This window comes from Muscardinus avellanarius (assembly GCF_963383645.1).
Source record: "Muscardinus avellanarius genome assembly, chromosome: 6".
NCBI lineage: Eukaryota > Metazoa > Chordata > Mammalia > Rodentia > Gliridae > Muscardinus > Muscardinus avellanarius.
Genome location: NC_137791.1, coordinates 542,220 through 563,699, shown reverse-complemented (window position 1 = coordinate 563,699; position 21,480 = coordinate 542,220). Strand labels below are relative to the sequence as shown.

Here is a 21,480-nt window from a genome sequence, read left to right as displayed (position 1 = left end):
TATTCCCAGCACTTGGGAGGCTGAGACAGGAGAATCGCACAGGTTCAAAGCCAGCCTCAGCTACTGAGTGAGGCTTTCAGCAACTTAGTGAGACCCTGTTTCCAAATAAAATATAAAATAGATCTGAGAGTATAGTCCAGAAGTAGAAAGCCCCTGGGTTTCACCCCAGTACCACACAAAAAAGTAAATAAAATTAAATTAAAAAGATAATTAATAATTGATACTCAAATTTCAGTTGGCTTGCATTTTAAGACTATATGACCCAGTATCATCTGAATCACTGTGTGTATGCACTTATATCAGAATGGATGTGTCATTAATATAAAATTCTCACTAGCAGGAAATCAAGTGAGAACTCACTGCAATAAAAGACAGCCAGTATTTTCATAGTTACTATTTCATATTTCTAATCAGTTTCTTTAATCTATAAGAGAGATGCTGCAAGATAGTTGCTAGCCTTTTAAAGTTCAGATTGGAACTGATTGATTAGTGTGATATGGCAATTTATCAGGTTTGCTCTGTGACCTGCTCTTCAGCACTTACTTTCTGAAAGTTATACATGAAATATTCTTTTCTTAAACAAATTAAATATCACCTTAATATTCAGAGCTCGCTTCTGCCAGTTAATGTCAATCATGGTAGCAAATGGACTTGGAGCAGTTTTACTTCAAACTAAGGCTAACAATATGCCTTTGAATTTATTTTGCTTATTTTCTGATAACTTAAATTGTCTTACAAAAGAAATTAGATGACTTGTTATTATTTATATTGCAGTTATTTATGCATTAAAATATTGAGCAAAAATAAAAATGTAAGTACCCCCCAGACATACTCCGTTCTCCCATTCCCGAATTAAACACTACCATTGTTTATTTCTGTTTTCTTACATTACTTCCTTATTCGATGTTAACTTAACATGGATGCAAATATGTCTTTTGTTTTTTAATATAATTTCAGAAGTATTCTCTGTGTTAAATAGGCATCACAATTTTATAAGGGGCTTGTAAACTATTACTGAGCCGCGTGTGGTAGGAGGCTGAGTCAGGAGGATCACAGATTTGAGACCAGCCTCAGCAACTTAGCAAGACCCTGTTTCAAGAAGGCATTCTTTCCCTGGGACTTAATAACAGCAGTCACTGTATGCTTTAAAGACTCCAACTTGAGGATATTGGACGAGCATGCAGAAACTTCAGAGCTAGTATATTCATTAAAACCTGGTAGAAAAACTAAGCAGCCCGTATGCAAAGACGTTTTCTTGCAAGTGAAAGCCAGAAGCAATATGCCAGGTGTTTGGCGGGGCGTCCGAGGACCCCGTGAGGCGAGGCGGTGGGGAGATGGGGCCGGTCCTGCTTGTGTCATCAGACTCACGCCCAGGCTGTCTGGTCTCTGTTTTCAGGACTCTTTTTCTAATGTGTTTCACATGGAGTGTGAGGAACTAGAAAAATCTGACACTGTAACAAGGTAAAACAACTTACTATCTGTTTGTCTTTACCACCAGTACATTATACTGGCTAAATAGTTATATTGGTACCGTTTGCTTAAAAATATGCATATATATGTATATAACTTAAATATGTGTATATATGACAGGCTGCCCCCCAGGTAATTTTACTTGTCAAAATGTGTACTGTTGCCGTGCCCTATCTGAGAACTATTCCATAGAGTCACTTGGGTTGGTCAGTGTAGGCTTTGGCATAGAATTACTGTGAACTAGCTCATTTAAGACCCGTGAGCACTATAATTTTTTTCTATTTTTCATTGACTTATTTGACCCTTCCTGGGAGTTTTATCACTTTCTGAGCAGGCTGTTCTGTAAGTTGGTGCTGATCTGGAGTCAGGCAGGCCTGAGCTAACAGCAGAGGGCCCGTGGTCCACCCACCCAGATGCGCACTTCTGTGGCTGCAGTCAGAGTCCCGCTGCTGTTCGCTTTTACTGTGTTTTTGCTGTTTCTAAAGTGTGTTCATCTTGTCATCGATGGCCCATTCCCAGACACAGCGTGACGTATGTATGCGATGGTGAACACAGAGGCCATTTTCCCAATTTTCAGTCTTTCTGCAGATTTCTAAAATAGACTTAGGGTAGCTGGGCGTGGTAATCCCAGTACTTGGGAGGCTGAGACAGGAGCATCGCACAGGTTCAAAGCCAGCCTTGGCTACTTAGTGAGGCTCTCAGCAACTTAGTGAGACCCTATTTCCAAATAAAGTATAAAATCAGTCTGGTAATATAACCTGGAGGTAGAAAAGCACTTGGGTTCCACCTCAGTGCCACACACAATAAATAAATAAATAAATAAATAAATAAATAAATAAGGATTTGGGTAGACTACGAAATGCTCTGATTTGTGTTTCTTTTTCTTTTTTGCACCCTTAGCAAAAAAAAAAAAAAAAAACCCTAGCATTTTTGCACAATTGATAAAGTAGTCTAAATAATATAAATCTGTCAAGAAAAGGTGCTAGAAATACTTGGGGTAATGCTGTTTATCCAGTTAGTCATTTTTTCATTGGTTGAAAGTTATTTTATTCCTCATTGTTGATATTATATCTAAGCTCCTTGCAGGGAAATAGAGCATATTACTCATACTTGACATTTGATATTGAGGTTTCAGATATTTTCAGTAGAGTTACTTCGCTTCGGGAGTGACAGAGCAATCAGTCTAGCTCCCAGTGGCTGAGCCCTTGGCAGAGCTGCTTTGAAAACGACCTCTGTGCACATGTCCTACAGGACACTGTGTGTTAAAAGGGCCTTTTCTCCATGAACAGCCAGTGCCATTAAGAAAGTGGCAGGGAGCCATGCCTGGAGACAGACAAGCCAGCGCACAACCTGAACTTGGATGAGACCCCAGTTGAAAACAAGGCAGCCATCCTCAAGTGGAAATTTGAATCTGGAGTGCAGGCTAGAGGATGGAAGGGAATTAGCCTTCCTCTTTGTAACTCAGAGGGCATGTGTCACGGGGGAGGATATGCACACCCTCAGGACGTTCCTGCGGAGGTCCTGAGGGACAGAGTGTCATGAGGTCAGCAGCGTACCTGAAAACAGTTCAGCCAAAAGTAAATAAGTAAATGTGGTTAAAATGTTTAAACAAATAAAGACATCTCCCAAGGCGAATTCAGATGAAAGCAAATGTGGCAAAATAGTTTAAATTGTGGAAAGTCGAGGAGTAGTGTATTCAGTTTCCTTTTCAGTTTCTTTGACTCTTTCTGTACATTTTAAAATACTTCATCATAAAAGAATGGAAAGAAAATGTTTATCATGAAAAGTGGAAACAATCAGACAGATCATCTCTAGATCAGGCCAAGAAGAATCTCCTGCGTTTGCATCTCAAGACCACGATAAGTACTTGGCTGTGTGGCTCAGCTCCCTCCTGCCTGCCGCTCAGCAAGCTGGCCTCGTGTGTGTGTGTGTGTGTGTGTGTGTGTGTGTGTGTGTGTGTGTGTGTTACGAGGGATGGAACCCAGGGGCATTATACCTCTGGGCTACAACTCCAGCCCTATTTTATTCTTTTTTTTTTTTAACTGGTGCACTGTAGTCATACATCTCAACGGACCACAAGATGGTGGAGGCACACATGCACACATCACCCAGTTAGCCCTTCCCCGTTCCCGCCCCATTCCTTCCCCCTCCCTCCTTCTCATGTTTGGCTTAGTGATTGACTTTGACATGTTTGTGAATGTACAGCATGTATGTTATAGAACTTCCCTCTTTATTTTATTCTTTTATTTTGAAACCGAGTCTCACCAAGTTGCAGATGGCCTCACTAAGTTGCTGGGGCTGGCCACAAGGCTGCTGCTCTTACAAGAAGCTTCAGAAAGCTGCTTGATGAGACACATGTAAATCTTTGAATATCTTACCTTTTTGGCTTGCATAAGTAATGAGTTACTCCATATAAATATAAGTCTGTATCATTATAATTACGTATTTACCTTTATGTCCATCACAGGGCAGTAGGAACATTGGTATGATAGTGCTTATTAGTGTATCAAATGATGACTTGCCTGCTTTGCATGCAAGTGTGATTGCTGGAGCGTATAATCATACCTTATGTATTGGCGGGTACATTGATTTCTGTTATAAATTCAGCCAGGTCCTCTAATTCCTAGTGGGCCTTGACAACACCTAGTGACTTGGTGTGATTGCGACCTCTGCTGGTAAATATGCATTCACCAATGTATTCTTAAACTACAATAGCAAAGACTAGTTACTTTGATTTCTTTCTGATGAGTACCACATCCTCTCTTTATAAGCTGAATGAAAGGTATCCTCCCATTTATTTTTTAATCATTCCAAGACAATATTAGTATAAATATATGTTTATAAAGGATAAATAAGGAGTTGTGATTACCTTAAAAGAGGCTAATTTTAACTCATTATTTTGTTGATTGTATGGTCATAAAAAGCAGTACTAATGGCTTATGTGAGCCAAATATTTCAAAGTTACCTTTCATTTTGATTATGCAGTAGAAAAATTTTGGTTGGTCATATAACAAATTTTTCATTAAAACTTAATTTTATTAAAAATTAGCCAGGCATGGTGGCACACGCTTGTAATCTCCGCACCTGGGAGGGTGAGACAGGAAGATCGCGCTGGTTCAAAACCAGCCTCTCTGGCATAAGATACCCTGTTTCCAAATTTAAAAAAAAAACATAAAATAGATCTGGGAGAGTAGCCTGGAGGTTGAAGGTTTTCCAGGAACCCCAGTACCACCAAAAATAAATAAATAAATTAGGTATCAGAAGCCGGGCGTGGTGGTGCACGCTTGTAATCCCAGTATTTGGGAGGCTGAGACAGGAGGATCACCATTCTTGGACAGCCTCAGCTACTTAGGCCTTTTGCAACTCAGTGTGACCCTGTTTCCAAATAAAAGAATAAAAAATAGGTCTGGGGGTGTCTCTCGGAGGTAGAATGTTCCTGACTTCCATCCTCAGTACCGCCAAAAAAAAAAATAGATACCAGGCCACTTCTTTTGGTGGAGTCTGCCTATCTTTTCCACGTGTATGGAGTGTGCTCTGTTGCCAGCTATTAGCAGAGATGAGGTTTAAATGTGAATCCTCAAATTCTGAAGGAGGAACAGCTTGTGCAGAACTCAGTGTTGCACTCTCTCCCATGAAAGCCAGGAGCTGAGCAGCTCCGGGCAGGCACTGAGGCTCCCTCCTGGAGTCCTCGGGCTTCCTTCACCACCCTTGGGCCTTCCCCTCAGGACCAATGATGTCATGGCTCTGGCACCATGGCCACATTCTAGACAAGAGGATGACGTCCAGGGACCCGGGCAGGACCACGCATCATGTCAGCACCCCGGCTCCCAAGTCCTGTGGGCTGAACGTGGTCCCGTGTCAGCAGCTGAGAAATAATAGTGTTTATTCTGGGGACCCAGCGTCCACAGAGGAAGGGGGAGATTCCTGGGACACAGCTGGCCTTTTGCACGGGACTCCACCCAGACAACCGTGCGGCTTCTGTGAGATCACAGGCTCCTCGTGATGCCTCCCAGCCTGCAGGAGCTCGCCTCCCCTGTGGAGTGCCGACTGCCTCTCAACAAACAGGTGTTCCAGCTGAATTTATTGAGGCAAGAGCTGAGACATCATCAACATTTCCTACAGAATACAAAATAAATAGTGTTGTGTAACTTTCAGAGATCCTGTGCTGGTTCTTCACTAAAGTAGCCATCAGGAAGACTTAAAGTTTTCAGTAAATTTTGAACGGAATTTGGTGCCTGTTGATTTATAAGTAATTTCAGTATGTCTACCTCAGCCACTTCTCTGGGTCAGTTCCTGTGCGTCTGAATTCACCACCTCTGGCCAGCTGCTTAAGCATTTTGGGTTTCTTCTGGCCCCTGGTGATGAAAAGAACAGTTAACAACAGCCAGACATGGTGGCACATGCCTGTAATCCCAATGCTTGGGAGCCTGAGACATGAGGATTGCAGATTGAGGCCATTGCATGGTAACTTAGCAAGACCTTGTTTCAAAATGAAAAATAAGATCGGGATGGAGGTGTAGTGGAGTGCTAGAAAGCCCCTGGGTTTGATCCCCAGTCACACACACACACACACACACACACACACACACACACACGCACACACCTCAGAGGAAACTGAACCAAACCAAAGGAAAGATGTTGAAGGGAAGATGGGGAAAAGTAAAAACTGGAGAAATTCAACCAGAGAGAAGAACTTCGTAAAACCCTCGCAGGCCTGCCTGGTCTTCCCTGGGACCTTGGAATGTGTGAAGGCTGCCTCGCTGAAGTGCATAACTGAGGAAGCACAAGTCATGAGTTTAGTCACTCCACAATCTGATGAAAGCATAAGATATGGAGAAAAGTCCACGTGAATTTTACAAATGACACAAACCACCATGCCCATTTACAGTGGTGCAGGTGCACCTCCTTCCCCTGGAGGGCTCAGGACGGGAGTGTGTCAGGCTCTGGAGTGTCAGTGTAGACCCAGCGAGGTATCTTGGGATGGGCCCAGGTAAGCACGAAGCGCGCTGGAGTTTCTTGGACGTGCAGCCTGAGGTCCTTCCTGCGGTGTTCCTGCGGTGCATGCCTTTCCATGGGCTCCTGTCGGGAGGCCAGGAGTAGAGGTCCCACTTGTGGCCTCATCTAGCATTCAGAAAGTCCCAGATTTGGGGCCTTCCAGAGTTTTGGATTGCTCACTTTGGGTCATAGATGCTCAACCTGTAATAAGATGCCTTGATGGCATTTTCAAGCTTGTTTTAGACAGTTGAACGGTTGTGGGTTTTGTCTTTTCAAAACACTTTATAAACTGCCAACACTGCAAGTCATCAAACCCACTGCAGGTTGTATCTTCCAAGTAAGACACAGATCGACCCTCTAATCTGGGGCAGTGCGTTTCTTCTTAGTTCCTTTAACTCTGCCCCCGTGTTCTCGCTGTGCAGAAGGAACTCACATCCGCTCTTTCCACAGGGAATGTGATACAGACAAGATCAATTACATGTACGCTCAGTATGTCAAAAAGAGCATGGAGCCCCTTAACATCCCAGATGTCAGCAAGGACCAAAGGTTTCCCTGGACGGTAAGTAGCCGCCGTCAGCCGGAGCGCAGGGCTGGTTCTCAGGCTGCTCCTCGGGAGAGGCATCGGCCCTGGAGCTCGCGTTAGGGCTGAGCCGCAGGGGTAAAGCAGTGCATGGCTTCCTGCTGGGAGCTATGCTTGGCTACTTTTCTCTGGACTTGTTTTAGTTTTCTAAATGTGAATTAATAAATTATTATATGCTCATTTTGAAGTAACTCAACCATTACGCACATAATGTCTGTGACATTCCATACAGACTTGCTGGAGATCTTGATTTTTATCTGCAGACACGAAGCACCCTGTGTTTCTAGTGCTCATGTGATTGGGAACCTAGCACCCGGACCTGCTCTGTGGGAAAATGGGTATCTGTTTTTCTCGACAGAAAAGCCGCCAAGACCCATTTCTCAGACATTGAAAACTTTGAATTCTGGTAGTTTCTACCATTTTATTTCAGACAAGCATTGCACTTTAGGGAAGCCGCCTTGATTTTATTAATGTGCACGTCCAGGGCACCTTCTTCGGAGTGCGCAGGGCAGGAGATGGGGGCTACTCAAGGAGGACGCCTTGGCAGCCTCTGGTGTCCTGGATGGGGCGATACTTTGGATTCTGCATGTTTTGTTAAATGAGATGTCTACCTCAACTGTGGTAGATACTGAGTTAATACTTAGTGTTACTATTGCTGAAAAGATCGCAGGCATTGGAATGCTGTTTTTAATGTAGACAGATTGCAGTGCACTTGGGAGGAATTGGTGATGGTTTGCGCCCTGTGGTGCTGGCGCTGTCTCTAACTTATTCATGAAAGAGGACACTCAGTGGTTTCATATGTGCCGAATAGTCACTGTGCCATCTCATCATTTCAGCTTTGTTGTGTTTTTGTTTTTCAGAATGAAAACGCGGGAAACATAAGCCAGCAGTGCGTTAGAAGCTTGCTTTGTACACCTATAAAAAACGGGAAGAAGAATAAAGTCATAGGTAAAGCCTTTTCTGTATTCTGCATTTTTTAAAAAAATGTATCCCTAGCTACTCCTTTCAAGGATAAATTTAAAGATAAAATGCACAAGAAAAGATGAAAATTGGAATGATAAAAGAACTTTGGAATACTCTTAGGTTGGTAAACGCCAATAGACCTTTGTCAAATGTTTTGTCAACTCTGGGGGGTTTTGGCCAGGCACGGTGACACACACCCACCATCCAGCCCGGGCGGCTGTGGCAGGAGGATGGCGGTGTTTGTCCTGCTTAGAATCTTGCTTCCTGGTCTTGCTTCCGTGATGTAGTTTAGGGTGTAGGTTGTATTCCTTTATTCACTCAAGAAGTGCTTGCTGAGCATTACAGCTCTAGGCGCTTGGGACAATTAAGTCAGCCAGACAGAAACCCCATTCTCAGGGTCCTGCATCCTCCCATGAGGGTCACAGAGAAATCCTAGCAATTGGAAACGGTGGGAAAATCATTCTCAGAAAAACGGAGTGATGTTCTCTATTACCAACACATCCATTCCCTGGTATCATGGGTTGCATTAAGTGTGGGGCAAAAAAGTATGGAAGTTTACATGCCAATCATCCATGATTGACGGCCGTCAAGGATTCCCAACTATAAAAATTCTCCAGGCACCTGGAAACAAAGCCAAGATAAATGCCTTCTAAAGTTGCTTTTTTTTTTTTTTTTTTTTTTGAGGTAATAGAGATTGAACCCAGGGGCATTCTACCTCCAAGCTATAGCCACAGCCCTATTTTTATTCTTTATTTTGAAAAGGGTATCAATCAGGTTCGGAGGGCTCACTACAGTGCTGAAGCTGACCACAAACCTGTGTTCCTCCTGTCTCAGCTTCCCAAGTGCTGGGATTACAAGTGTGTGCCATCACGCCTGCCTCTTCTAAAGTTTAAAATCGAAACCCGAGTGGAAGCTGCCCTTTAATATATAAATTTGTCTTAAAAGTTTGAATGGTTTTCAGGTTGCAGGACTTGACTGGGATTTGGTGTCAAGCAGCAGGGTTACAGGCCAACATTACTGAGAACAGAAAAGACCCCAGCAGTCAGAATGGCTGTCCTGCCCAGGTCTGCCCAGGCCTGCCCAGGCCTGCCCAGGTCTGCCCAGCACCGTCCGACAACGGAGAGTTTGAGAGGAAGCCCCTGGAGCGCTGGTGTAGAGAGATGAGCAGGGACGTGTCTGCTGTCTAGAGTGGACAACAAAGCCTGGGCGTCCAGATCATGTGGAATACTGAAGACAAGGAAAGTTCACCGGCGCTGATAGAAGGGACGGGCAGGTAGCTGGGTGCCGCGCAGACTCCGTGAAGTCCTCTGTGGTCCAGGAAAAACGAGAAGATCTGCTCTTCCTGGGAAAACACGTTAGGTCAGAGCTACAGTCCTGCAGTCTTTTCATTAACTCAAAGTTTTCTTGCATTCCTGCTGACTACCAGACATTTTGCTGGCCAAAGTAGTGGATTGGAAGGAATAAATATCTTTAAGGCCTAGCTACTCACAGCTGAGATACACAGACGCACAGGTCTGAATTACAGGGGCAGGAAGTTCGCCTTGATACGCCAGTGCTCGTGTTGGGCTTGGGGGTGAGGGGCGGCTCCTCCCTGGGCACAGGCGGCCTCCAGAGCTCCTCCTGGAGGGTGCGCCTCGTGGGGACAGTAGAGGGGCCATGGGAGGCCGGCTGCGGTGTGCAGGGTGGCTGGGGCACACGTGCTGCCGAGTGGCTCTCAGCAGACAGCACAGCCTTTCTGAGAGCCTAAGCCATTCGTGATGTGGAAGGCCACACCCGCCTGCAGTACACGCTGTGGGACGAAGACTTGTGTTGCTAAGGTGCGTAGCATGGAGGGCGCAAGGAAGGCGTCCTTGGGGGAGTGGTGCAGCCTTCCACACGCTCCGCCCGGCATGGCTGCCCACTGCCGTGTAGAGACGGCTGGCCCTGAGTCTCGGGGACTGCGGTCCAGTGCGGGTTCCTCAAACCATTGACGAATCGTCCACTTTAACTCGGAGGCATGCCTGATATCCTCGTAGGGGCCAGGATTTGGGAGGTTGTGAGAGTCTTCACAGATTAGGTCTGATTTTCTTTCTAAAGTGTCATTTTAGGCTGGGCGTGGTAGTGCACACTTGTAATCTCAGCATTCGGGAGGCTGAGACAGGAGGATCACAGTTCACAGCCAGCCTCAGCTACTTAGTGAGACCCTCTGCAACTCAGTGAGACCCTGTTTCCAAATAAAGAATGAAAAGAAAATAGGTCCGGAGGTATAGCTCAGAAGTAGAAAGCCCCTGTGCTCCATCCCCCCACAAAAAAAAATTGTCCTTTTTATTTGCACTTATTTGCAATATCAGAAGTGGTCTGCAAATATTCTCCTGAGTGTGTATTTGAAATCTGAGGCTGCCTGTGCAAACTGCCTGATTTTCTGCCTTCTTTTCTATGTGTAATTGTATTTTATCTATTTTATTTGGTGTGTTGTCATTATAAATTATACTGAGGTATAGAGTGATAGGCATATATATCACACAATTGTTAGAGCACTCCCCTGGGGGCCCTCTTCCCTCGCCCCCTGCCCATACACGTCTCTGAGGCTGGAATTGGTAACTTTATATATGTATGTACATACTATAGTTGCATTTGAATGTCCCAGTTCTCAGTAAGGAGAGGCAGTCTCTGCAACCCAAAATTCCACTGTGCATCAAAATCGCTCTCTTGGCCAGTGTACAAAAACCCAATTAGTCTCGAAAGGACAAGTTATCTTGGGGACTCAACTAAAGCCCCCGCGGAGCCTGGAAGCAGACAGTGTTCTGGGTGTTCTGGCGCAGGTAGTGCACTCAGTGTGCGTCGAGGACCACGTGCCCCGAGCGTGGATGGTGGGCCCTCGCCTCCGGGCAGTCCTCAGCGAGCCAGAGAGCTGCTCACGAGTAGTGACTGCCCTTCGCTCTTGCAGGAGTCTGCCAGCTGATTAACAAGGTGGAGGAGAGCACGGGCAAGGTCAGGCCTTTCAACCGGAACGACGAACAGTTTCTGGAAGCGTTCGCCATCTTCTGCGGCTTGGGCATCCAGAACACGCAGATGTACGAAGCAGTAGAGAGAGCCATGGCCAAGCAGATGGTGACCCTGGAGGTGAGCGTCCTCCCCCTCAGCCTCACCCTCCTCCCTGCCATGGCCAAGCAGATGGTGACCCTGGAGGTGAGCGTCCTCCCCCTCAGCCTCACCCTCCTCCCCGCCATGGCCAAGCAGATGGTGACCCTGGAGGTGAGCGTCCTCCCCCTCAGCCTCACCCTCCTCCCCGCCATGGCCAAGCAGATGGTGACCCTGGAGGTGAGCGTCCTCCCCCTCAGCCTCACCCTCCTCCCCGCCATGGCCAAGCAGATGGTGACCCTGGAGGTGAGCGTCCTCCCCCTCAGCCTCACCCTCCTCCCCGCCATGGCCAAGCAGATGGTGACCCTGGAGGTGAGTGTCCTCCCCCTCAGCCTCACCCTCCTCCCCGCCATGGCCAAGCAGATGGTGACCCTGGAGGTGAGCGTCCTCCCCTTCATCCTCCCCCTCCTCCCACAGCACATCCTCACAGAAGCAGAGGACACAGGCATCCTCGGCCTCAGTGAAGAGCTAAGACACTAGGCCTGTTATTACTGCTGCTAATGCTCTTTGGGTGGTGCTGAGGATTGAGCTTAGGGGCATTCTACACCTCAGCTACACTCCCAGCCCTATTTTATTTTTTCATTTAAAACAGGGTCAAGATCCGTTGCCGAGAGCCTCACTGAGTTGCTTAGGCTGGCTTTGAACCTGCGATCCTCCTGTCTCAGCCTCCCAAGTCCTGGGGTTACAGCATGCGCCACCACGCCCGGCTTAACACAGAGTATCTTCGAACCTTGCCGGAGGTCACGTGACCTAACCAAGACCCAGGCTGAGGGTCCCAGGAGTGCTCTTCTTTTTCTGCAGAAAGCAAGCCTGGACCTTACGGGTCCAGTCATAGATGTCAGCTGCCTCTGCGACCATCTCTCCTTATCGTCTGAGCCCCCCATCTCTCCAGGAGTGTCCTCCTGGAGAGAAATTTAAAACCCAAAACCACAGCAGCACCCTCAAGGCACTCTTAGGCGGTCAGAAGCTGGGAGCCAATGAAAACCCTAAGCCCACTTCTGCAGCACCTTGGGCAGTAAGCCTACAGAGAGGCTGGGAATGTTGTTTCTGTGAAAAGGGAACTTAAAATTTTTTACTTTAAAGAATAGGATAAACATTTTAAATATCAACACTTCCTTAGCTGAAAAGAACGTCTAAAGTATTATCCCATTGCTTAGCAGTTATTACTTTTGAAAATGGGAACAGTGGTTCTCATCCTGTTGGTTAGAAGACAGTGGTCCTGGCTAAGCCTCCGAGGCCGTGCTCGGTCACAGAGTCAGTGGACTGAAGCTGCGTCCTGGACCCCTCAAGGTCTGCTCATGTAGCCAAGTCCCGCGAGCTGTGCGCCCGGCTGCCCCTGGCTGCTACAGGCCAGTGCGCCTCTCTTCTTAGTGCTGTTTGGTGTAAGGATGGAGGGGTCCCTCAGGCTCTGACATGTCCCAGCTCTGTACCTTTTCTGTATAAATTGTACAGCAGTCACAGGATTAATCAGAAAGCCACTTCTAAACTACTTTCAAAACATCAACTTTAAAGTATCAGTGTATGCAATAGGATTTTCCCCTAATTCTGTACAAAAGCAAAAGTCAATTTTTTTTTCGTTTTGTTTTGTTTTGCAGTACTGGAGATAGAACTGAGAGACATTCTACCTCTGAGCGACACTGCCAGCCCTATTTTTTATTCTTTATTTTGAAACAGGGTCTCAGCTGAGTTGCAAAGGGCCTCACTAAGTAGCTGAGGCTGGCTTCGAACCTGTGCAATCCTCCTGTCTCAACCTCCTGAATGCTGGGATTACAACTGTGCGCCACCACGCCCAGCTTAAAGTCAATGTTTAAAGAAAAAAAAAAACAAGCTAGGCACGGTGGCACATGCTTGTAATCCCAGCATTTGGGAGGCTGAGACCAGAGGTGTGCAGTTCAAGGACAGCCTCAGCTACTTAGTGAGGCCCTTTGCAACTCAGTGAGACCCTGTTTCAAAATAAAGAATGAAAAAAAAAAAAATAGGGCAGGTGTGTAGCTTAGAGGTAGAATGCCCCTGGGTTCCATTCCTGGTACCGCAAAAAAAAAAAAAAAAAAAAAAGTTCATAAACTTCCTTCCAAATTTGAGCCAATAGCTATTTCTTGGGAGGTACATAGATAACACGTAACCACACATCAGAATTAGTTTCTAGAGTTTTCTTTGAAAGTAGAGTAACTTTGTGTTTTTGAAACAGAGCAGTGGATCTCAACCTTCATTTCTCACTCTGCGGAAAGCGGCCAATAAGCTTGATCATGCCAAGAAGCGCCGTTCGCTCTCCGAGACATCCTGGCAGGATTCTGAGGGCAGAATCCCTCAGAATCTGAGGGCCTAACCCCGGCGACCCCACCCGACCTCAGCGTGTCTCTCCTTGGCGCAGGTGCTGTCCTATCATGCTTCAGCGGCGGAGGAAGAAACCAGAGAGCTCCAGGCTTTGGCGGTAATTCCTTCTCTTTAAAACTTACTAACCGTTCGAGGCCAGCCTCAGCTACTTAGTGAGGCCCTGTGCAACTCAGTGAGACCCTGTTTCAAAATAAAGAATTAAAAATAGGGCTGGGGATGTAGCTCGGAGGTAGAATGCCCCTGGGTTCCATCCCTAGCACCACACACACACCAAAAAAAAAAACAACTTATTAACTACTGCCATGTATGTAATTACTACACAAATATGCTCTTCCAAGGGTGTCTGCATCTATGGTAGTGGCCCTTAAATATTTCATCAAATGTAGTAAATATTTACACAGACTCTGCCAGGACAGTCACTGGCCGGGAGCAGCCACGGTGACCGCATGCTCTGGTTCTCTGATGCAGCTCATCACCCTCCTGTCTTTCCGGTAACTGATTTAATCTTTACATCTTTCTTAGTCCAAAATTAATTTTAGTCTCCCCTTCCTGGGGAGATGGTCAGGTGGCCACACAGTGTTTGTTTGGCTAGAGTATTGATAGCAGAGATTGTACAGTGTGTTACCAGGGCCTGGGCTGCTTTGTCAGGAAATTGAGAAGGATTTTCATCTCTGACCATATGGCCGTGGTGTGCTTTTTGGAACTGGGCCTAAAGAAGGCCAGCTACGAATCCTCATGACCCAAGGGAGAATAGTCGGTGTGCGGGCCCCTGACTCTGCCCTAGGTCTCGGTTGAGAGCACCTGGACCTCGTAAAATTGGAAGCACTTTTTATTTTGCAGCATGTTGACACTGGTGTCTCTCGGGATTGCGAGGATGAGGTGACCGTGAGTGGGTCGCCGGGACGCCGGCTGTCACCGGCACAGCCCTGGGCTGCCCTTGTACACTCCGTCTCCTATAAACTGTGTTTTCAAGGCCCTGCTGTACCTGGAGGAGCCAAGCGGCTTGCTCAAGGTCCCACGGACAGGGCGTGGGGTCAGGACAAGCTACCCCTGAGGCTCAGCACCGAGGGAGGGAGACGGGGCTAAGGTCATGGACATTCAGTTCAGCCAGGAAAGGCAGGTGTGCAGCCAGCCATCTTGGGTGGCTTTATCAGAAGGGCTCTGCGTCCTTTGGGCTGACATCACAGAGAGCTGGCTGTCTCTACTGAGTGCCCGTGAGGACGTTCAAGGGATGAGCAGCTTTTCAGTCTCTAGTCTAAAGCTTCTTTCACCTTAGGACTAAGTGAGAACGGTACTCTTGTCCAGGGTACAGTTTCCGCCATGAGCTGTCTCCAGGAAGGGTACTTGCGGCCTTGATGCGCGAGCTAAAGCGAAGGGGAGGCTGCCCTGCGCTGTGCGTCTTAGATGAGCAAACACTGCAAATGGAGCGATTTCTAAAGAAAATGCTAAAAAAAAAATCACCAGAATGTTAAACTTTGTTTTTCATTTCAAAAATAGCATAGTCCTTCACAAAAATCTGAAAATTATTTTCTCAATTATGCTTATAATTTTAGCGAGGAAAAAAGCACCCTGAAATAACTGAAAATTGCTGTGTTGTGCATTGTTCAAAACCATCTGTTGTTGCATTTGGGAAATGTATTTCTGGCAGCTGCATTGGGAAATTGAGGGTCGTAGACCTCTCGGGTCAAGCAATGCGTTTAAACTGGATTTCAGTTCTAGTTGTCTATAAAACTGCATAAAATTCCTCGACAGCCCACCTCACAGGTGTCCGCAGCATCCAGCAATTTCCAAAATTGCTGTCTTTGTCATGTGTCTGACTGTTTACCTCTATTTAAAACCTAAGATAGCTGGGTGTGGTGGCGTATACCTGTAGTCCCCGCGCTTGGGAGGCTGAGACAGGAGGATCACACAGCTTTGAAGCCAGCCTCAGCTACTTAGAGAGGCTCTCAGCAACTTAGTGAGATCCTATTTCCAAATAAAATATAAAAAATAAGTCTGGGAATATAGCTCAGAGGTAGAAAGCCTCTGGGTTCCACCCCCAGTACCACAATAAAATAAATAAATATAAATAAATAAATAAATAAACCCAAAGATAAATTGAAAGGCTACCAAATGTTTCCTTCACTTTTATTTGTGGAAATGTATTCTCTAGAGAATTAAAAAAGGTACTGAAATACACCAAACATTTATGCCTATATCCTGAAAGTTCTCTAGTTAAAACAAATTCACTAGTTGATAGGAAATTGACAGTCCTTGTTTTTTCCCCTCGCTGCCTGATTTTCTAAACCCTGCTTTTATCTAACCTTCTCCTGGCTTAAGTCAGAGTATTATAACAGAAACAGGGCTTTAGGCTGAGCATGTGGCTTCCTAACGATCCGCAGTCTGTCGTGCTGAGATGGCAGAGGACAAAACCAGCTGGCTGGGAGGGTTGTGCAAGTCAATTAGCCAAGACACCAGAATGAAACGTATGCTGATGGGTTATCAGAACAGAAGTGAACATGTGCGATGGGATGATTGGTTTCTTGGCTGTTTGCATTTTCTGCTTTCTGCTCTTGTTAAAAAATGATAAATAAATGCATATTGGCTGGGCCTGGAGGTGTGCTTCTGTAATCCCAGTGCTTGCAAGGCTGAGACAGGAGGATCATGAGTTTGAGGCTAGCCTCAGCAACTTAGTGAAGCCCTGTTTTAAAAATAAAATAAAGTAGGCTGAGATTATAGCTTGGAGGTGAAATGCCCTGGGTTCAATCCCCAGTGCCAAAGTTACTTTTCAATATGCACATATTAAATGAGAATCTTGGTTTTGTTGTCAGGATCATGAGTCTGCAGCCCACCCAGTCTTCAGAGCTTTCCTGCCATTTCTTTAATCAGCCATGTCTCCAGAAGCCAGCAGACTCCTTCTCCTCCTTATAAATATGAGGCGGGGAGCTGCTGAGGCTGGCGGGATCTCCCAGGGCAGGCACCTTCACCTTCAGCTTGGCCTGGCTGAGCCGCCAGTGAGGCCTGGGCCAGCCCTCATCAGGTGTGGCCACACCCAGAGGGAGTGGAGGCTGAGGCCGGGTCAGATCTCCGATGCTGAAGGCAGCGTTGGCGGCAGTCAAATGCTTTGCAGCAAGATGTGCAGGGCACTGCCTGGTGTTCTGGAAAGCCTGTGGGTAGCCAGACGGTAAGCTGAAAACTCTCGTGCAGGCGACCTAGGCGGGAGAGGTCTCTGCTGTTGACCCTGTATGCTCTGTGGCTCTGCGGCCCGTGGGGCCCCGCGCCCTCCACCTCCCCGGGCCTTAATACTACCTCGACCTGTGCCTCTGTTTCTGTAGACTCTGTACTGTGAGCCGGGCCACAGCTTCGCCCTGAAGACTTTAGGCCTCCATTTGATCCTCCCACTTCTTTTACCAAGCTAATCTTTCCTGCCTCGCCTTGATTTCACTAGCCTACGACTTCCAGCAGTAGTCTCAGCTCTGAAGTGTGGGGCACTGACCTGCGACAGCATGGGATTCCAAACACCGTGGTTTTCGTGTGGGTTTTTTGAGAACTAGGTAACCAACATGTTGACCAGATCAGCCCAATAGTCATAAGTTGACCCTAAAGTTTTACTTATAGATGTAGGCATATTTTTTCAGCATCTTGAGAATATTATATGCCTCCTTTATAGGATTTTGAAAATTGTAATCTTGTCCGAGTTTTTAATAGTGTCTCTTCCCTAATTGAGGTTTAGAGGGATCCACTTATGTAGTATCAGAAAGAATGGAGAATCATATTATACACTGGCCTAGTTTTTAAAGAACTTATACCAGGCCAGTTCCTCTGTGCTGTGGTCACTTCCTGTGAATCCTGGGTGCTGTGAACACTTCTGTACTATGGGTAAGATGTGGCTCTGGGTACTGGGGTTGATACTCGTGTCCCTGTATGGATTCATGTCCCTCCTTGAGAAAGACGAATTCCAATAACCTTCTAAACTGTGCGGTTTCTTCTGGAGGAACCCATGTTTGAGGGTGGGAGGAGTGGGGAGGAGAGGCCATGGCACCTGCAGAGCGTGGTGTGGCAGCCGTCTCAGCCACTGGACACGGAGAGCCGAGGCATCTGCCACGCGTGGACGAGGCCCACAGAGCCCCAGCACCTGCAGCCTCGCCTCGCAGCCACTGGCGGGCCCGACTGAAGATATTAATTTTATCCCTGAAAACAATTTCATTAGGAAGACTAGTGAGACTGGAGTCTCTCTTCCCCTTGGCATTTATAGATAAATATCAAGGCACAGTGAGACAGAATGCCCGCACAGGACACGGAAGCCAATGGGAAGAGTTTGACATTTTGTGGGAGAGAAGTTCAGTAGCTGCCCTTCCCGTCACACTTATTTTGATAAATGGCTTTGGGCATCAGGAGCCTTTTTGCTTGTGTAAGGGACACAGGGCCGGGTAAATCATGTTCACCACAGGCTCAGTAGAGACCTTCTTCACGAGGCAGCCACACAAAATAAGGAACTCAGTGGTTTTTAAATTATTATCTTTGCCCAGTGTGCAGTTGTCTGTGAACACGTGGTTTATGGGTTTCCAGAAACCATAAGCCTGCCTTATAAATATATTAGGTGTTGATAAAGCTCAGGGAAGATTCCCCTCAAATAAACAGCAGTGGAGCACAGGCTTCGGTTGTCGTCCTGTGTGGTTGGGATCACCACACCAGACCACTGTGACTGCGCCAACCACTGTACCTCCACTATGCACAGATTTGTTGTTGTTGTTGTTACTGGGGATGGGGCCCAGGAGCATCCTACCTCTGAGCTACACCCTCAGCCCTATTTTTATTTTGAAATAAGTTCTCACTGAGTTGCAGAGGGCCTCACTAAATAGCTGTCCTTGAACCACGGATCCTCCTGTCTCAGCCTCCCGAGTGCTGGGATTACAAGCCTGCACCACTACACCCAGCTTGTGTGCATAATTTACTTTCTCTAGTGGGTTCCTAGTCCCTGCATCGTAGCAATAGCAGGGAGCTACTGCTTAGCAATTGTGTAACAAGACCTGGCTTATGTGTTTTGCTGAGTGACCTCATGAATCAGGCAATGTCTCAATCAGTCCATTCTGGAAAACCCAGACCTTTAGAAACCCTGTGATCTAATGTTAAAAAAATATATGCATATACCTGGAGCCCCGTAAGTCCATTTAGTAATATTTTGCTCCTCTTAAGAGGACTGTGAGGTGACAAAGAGCATCCTCACTGGCCAGTGGAGGGCAACGTGGCCACGGAACCACGCGGGCTCCCCTTCCTCGCTTCTGAGCTGGTCTTTCCGTGACCTTCACTGGCTGAAAGGCAACTGTGGCCGCTGACGTCAGAACTAGTCAGCTGGTCATCAGTTTGGTATTTGGTCCTTATTCATTAGATTGTATTTAGAGCAACTGGCTTGAACTTAATAGAACTTAATATCAAAGAAATTAAAACAACTCTATGTCCAACTACTGCTTACATTAACAAGACAATCTGATGCTCCAGAAAATAATCAATGTACCCACCTCTAGTTATTTTCTCTTAATTTTTGCAAGAATGCTGAGATGGGCCAAGGTCTTAGGAAAAGGGCCGTAACAAGCCAACTCAAAAGAAGGATTTTCTCTGAAGAGCCGCTGGAGGTAAAGTAGTTTCTTTCTTAGTCTGAGTTGTGGAAATAGTTGTAGAACCCAGAATACATGGACCCCAAGCTGGTTGGAAAGCTGGGTATTTAGCCCGTTCATGAGCTCTGTCTGGTTTTTGCATTCCATATTTGGTTAATTTGACACAACTTAAAACTATAGCTCTTCACAATAGCTTAGCCATCTTCCAGTTAAGTGTTAAATACCTAAGTGCTGTTGCTTGAAAATCCAAAGGCATGGTGTTCCCGTGGAGACATGGGGAGTATTTGGTGACATTCAGTGGTTCCATAGTTCCAGGGGTTCTAGATTGGGTTCTCAACCATCAAATAATACATAACAATAATATTTATGTATATAGTATCTGATTATTATACTAATCCTTAAAATGTGTTATTTCTCTTGGTCTTCAAAACAATCAAGAAATTATATTGTTCCCAGAAGGAAATCAAACTCAGGAATCTCACTTTGAAATTTTGGGGGATACTGGGGATTGAACTCAGGGGTATACTACTTCTGAACCACACCTTCAGCCTTTTTATATTTTATTTGAAGACAGGGTCTCACTAGGCTGCTGAGAGTTCTCTGGTCTTGAACCTGTGAACCTCCTGTCTTAGCGCCCCAAGTACTGGGATTCCAATTGTGCAACACCACACCTGGCTTCACTCTGCAAATCCTTAGAGATAAATCCATCAGTAAAAGCAGAATGGGAAGGTCTAGAAGTACATGTGCGCACCCCATCCCAGACTTTAGTCCGTTTAGTATTAGTATAATACTAATAAGGATTATTGTAAACTTTAGTCTCTGCTGTCAGTAAACTGTGGAAATTTTTATGACATGGTAAGGGAGAATTATAGGCAGTGATATAGTTAACTTTAAAATCGCCTCTATCCCAAGTCTTCGAGGCAAACAGAAAGTTGAATTTTCATGCAGTGGTCTAAGAAGCAGCTTGCAAGCACTTTAAAGGATGCCTGAGTTTCCAGTGCCTTGTTAGGATCCAGCCTCAGAATCCCACACCTCTCTTGCCACTTGCCAAGAGCCCTGGGGAGGCACGAGGGACCACAAACTAGGATTCTTTCAGGGAGTGCTCCTGGGGATCTGTGCGTTAATGGAGAGACAGGCTGTGCTGGCTGGAGGAGTATCTTTTGTGGGAGGAAGGAAAGAAAACTTCCTGCCCTAAAAATAATGATACCCTGAGGAAAAACATCTGTTCTGTTCTCTGGCACTGCGGGCCGCAGGAGAGCAGCTGTGGTCTGCTCTGAGCCACAGCCGGGCTCCGTCTGTCCTCCCCGCGGCCCCTCTGCCGCGCCCGTGACGTCCATGGGAGGCTGACCACCCAGCTGGGCCGGTCTGGACATTCCAGCCTCTCCCTCTCAGCCCACACATCGGCCTGCGGGACCCGCCTGGCAGATTTCCTGGTGAATCCGGGTCTTTGGAAAACAGTCTTAGAGTAGGAGCTTTCCCTGGAAGCTCTAAGTCTGTTGTGCGGAGATGGATCCAAACGCTGGGGCGCCTTCCGCTGCAGACGGCTCTTCAAGAGCTGATCGTCTCCACCTAGATTTTAGTTGATGAATGATGAAGGGGCCGCTGAGCAGTGACAGCTCCGGCACTCACAGGAGGCCTGAGGGCTGGGAAGCCTGGCCCCAGTGTCCCGGTGCTGCTTCTCCTCCAAATATATGAGAGCCTCTTTTCATCCGGTTAATCTCAGCCTGATAGTTCAGGAGAACCTAGAAGTCTTTTTTTTAATTCTCTCTTTTGTCAAATAATATAATAAATTTGGTGAATTTTCCAAAACATTCAATACCAGACAAAGCAGACAGGGATGCCTTTCCCAGACCTGCCAGTTTCTGCACAAATTCAGAGACCTCACCCTCCAGGGAGGCTTGGGGCCTTAAGAATAGAATTTGGTGACTCAGATTAATCCCAGAGGCTGAGCTTTATTCCGTCCATGTATTAATGACTGTTCCTAGTAACAAGCGTGCACATGGTGTTCCTCAGTAGTCACAGTAGACATAAAGCTTACTAAGACCTGGCCTTGCCGACCAGCCCCAGCTCTTAAGGGTTAAACATGGTTGAGGTGTGGTGGCCTGGGGAGCCCAGGAGCACCTGCCCACCTGTGGAGGCATCTATTAAAGGAGGACCGGGAGGCAGGAGGAAGACCTTGGGGAAAGGAGCAGGCGTGTTTGAGGAAATTGTTGGTGTTGATGATAATTAAATCACTGTAAAATCAAACCCCAGAATTTCAGTTAAAAAGTGAGCCCCTCCAAAAGCAAACCCTGTTTCCTGAGGCCCATCCAGGTCTAGACTGGAGTCCCCAGTGAGTGCCACTGGGCGCTGGGGGCTGCTGTGACCAGGCGTGCTTGGGATGGGTCGGCCACCTGCACAGGAGAGGAGACCTCCTCTTAGGAG

The 21,480-nt window shown here is 46.6% G+C and overlaps 1 protein-coding gene across 1 annotated transcript in view; it reads left to right on the top strand.

The window, feature by feature from the left end:
• The window catches only part of PDE5A (phosphodiesterase 5A), a gene marked incomplete at its 3' end in the record, with an annotated part of 89,986 nt that overhangs the window by 45,016 nt on the left and 23,490 nt on the right, over positions 1–21,480 (top strand). Inside the window, exons 7-11 of the mRNA XM_080697819.1 lie at positions 1,397–1,461; positions 6,916–7,024; positions 7,906–7,993; positions 10,935–11,110; positions 13,500–13,559. Of these exons, the coding sequence (XP_080553945.1) occupies positions 1,397–1,461; positions 6,916–7,024; positions 7,906–7,993; positions 10,935–11,110; positions 13,500–13,559 (498 nt within the window). The remainder of the gene's footprint in view (positions 1–1,396; positions 1,462–6,915; positions 7,025–7,905; positions 7,994–10,934; positions 11,111–13,499; positions 13,560–21,480) is intronic.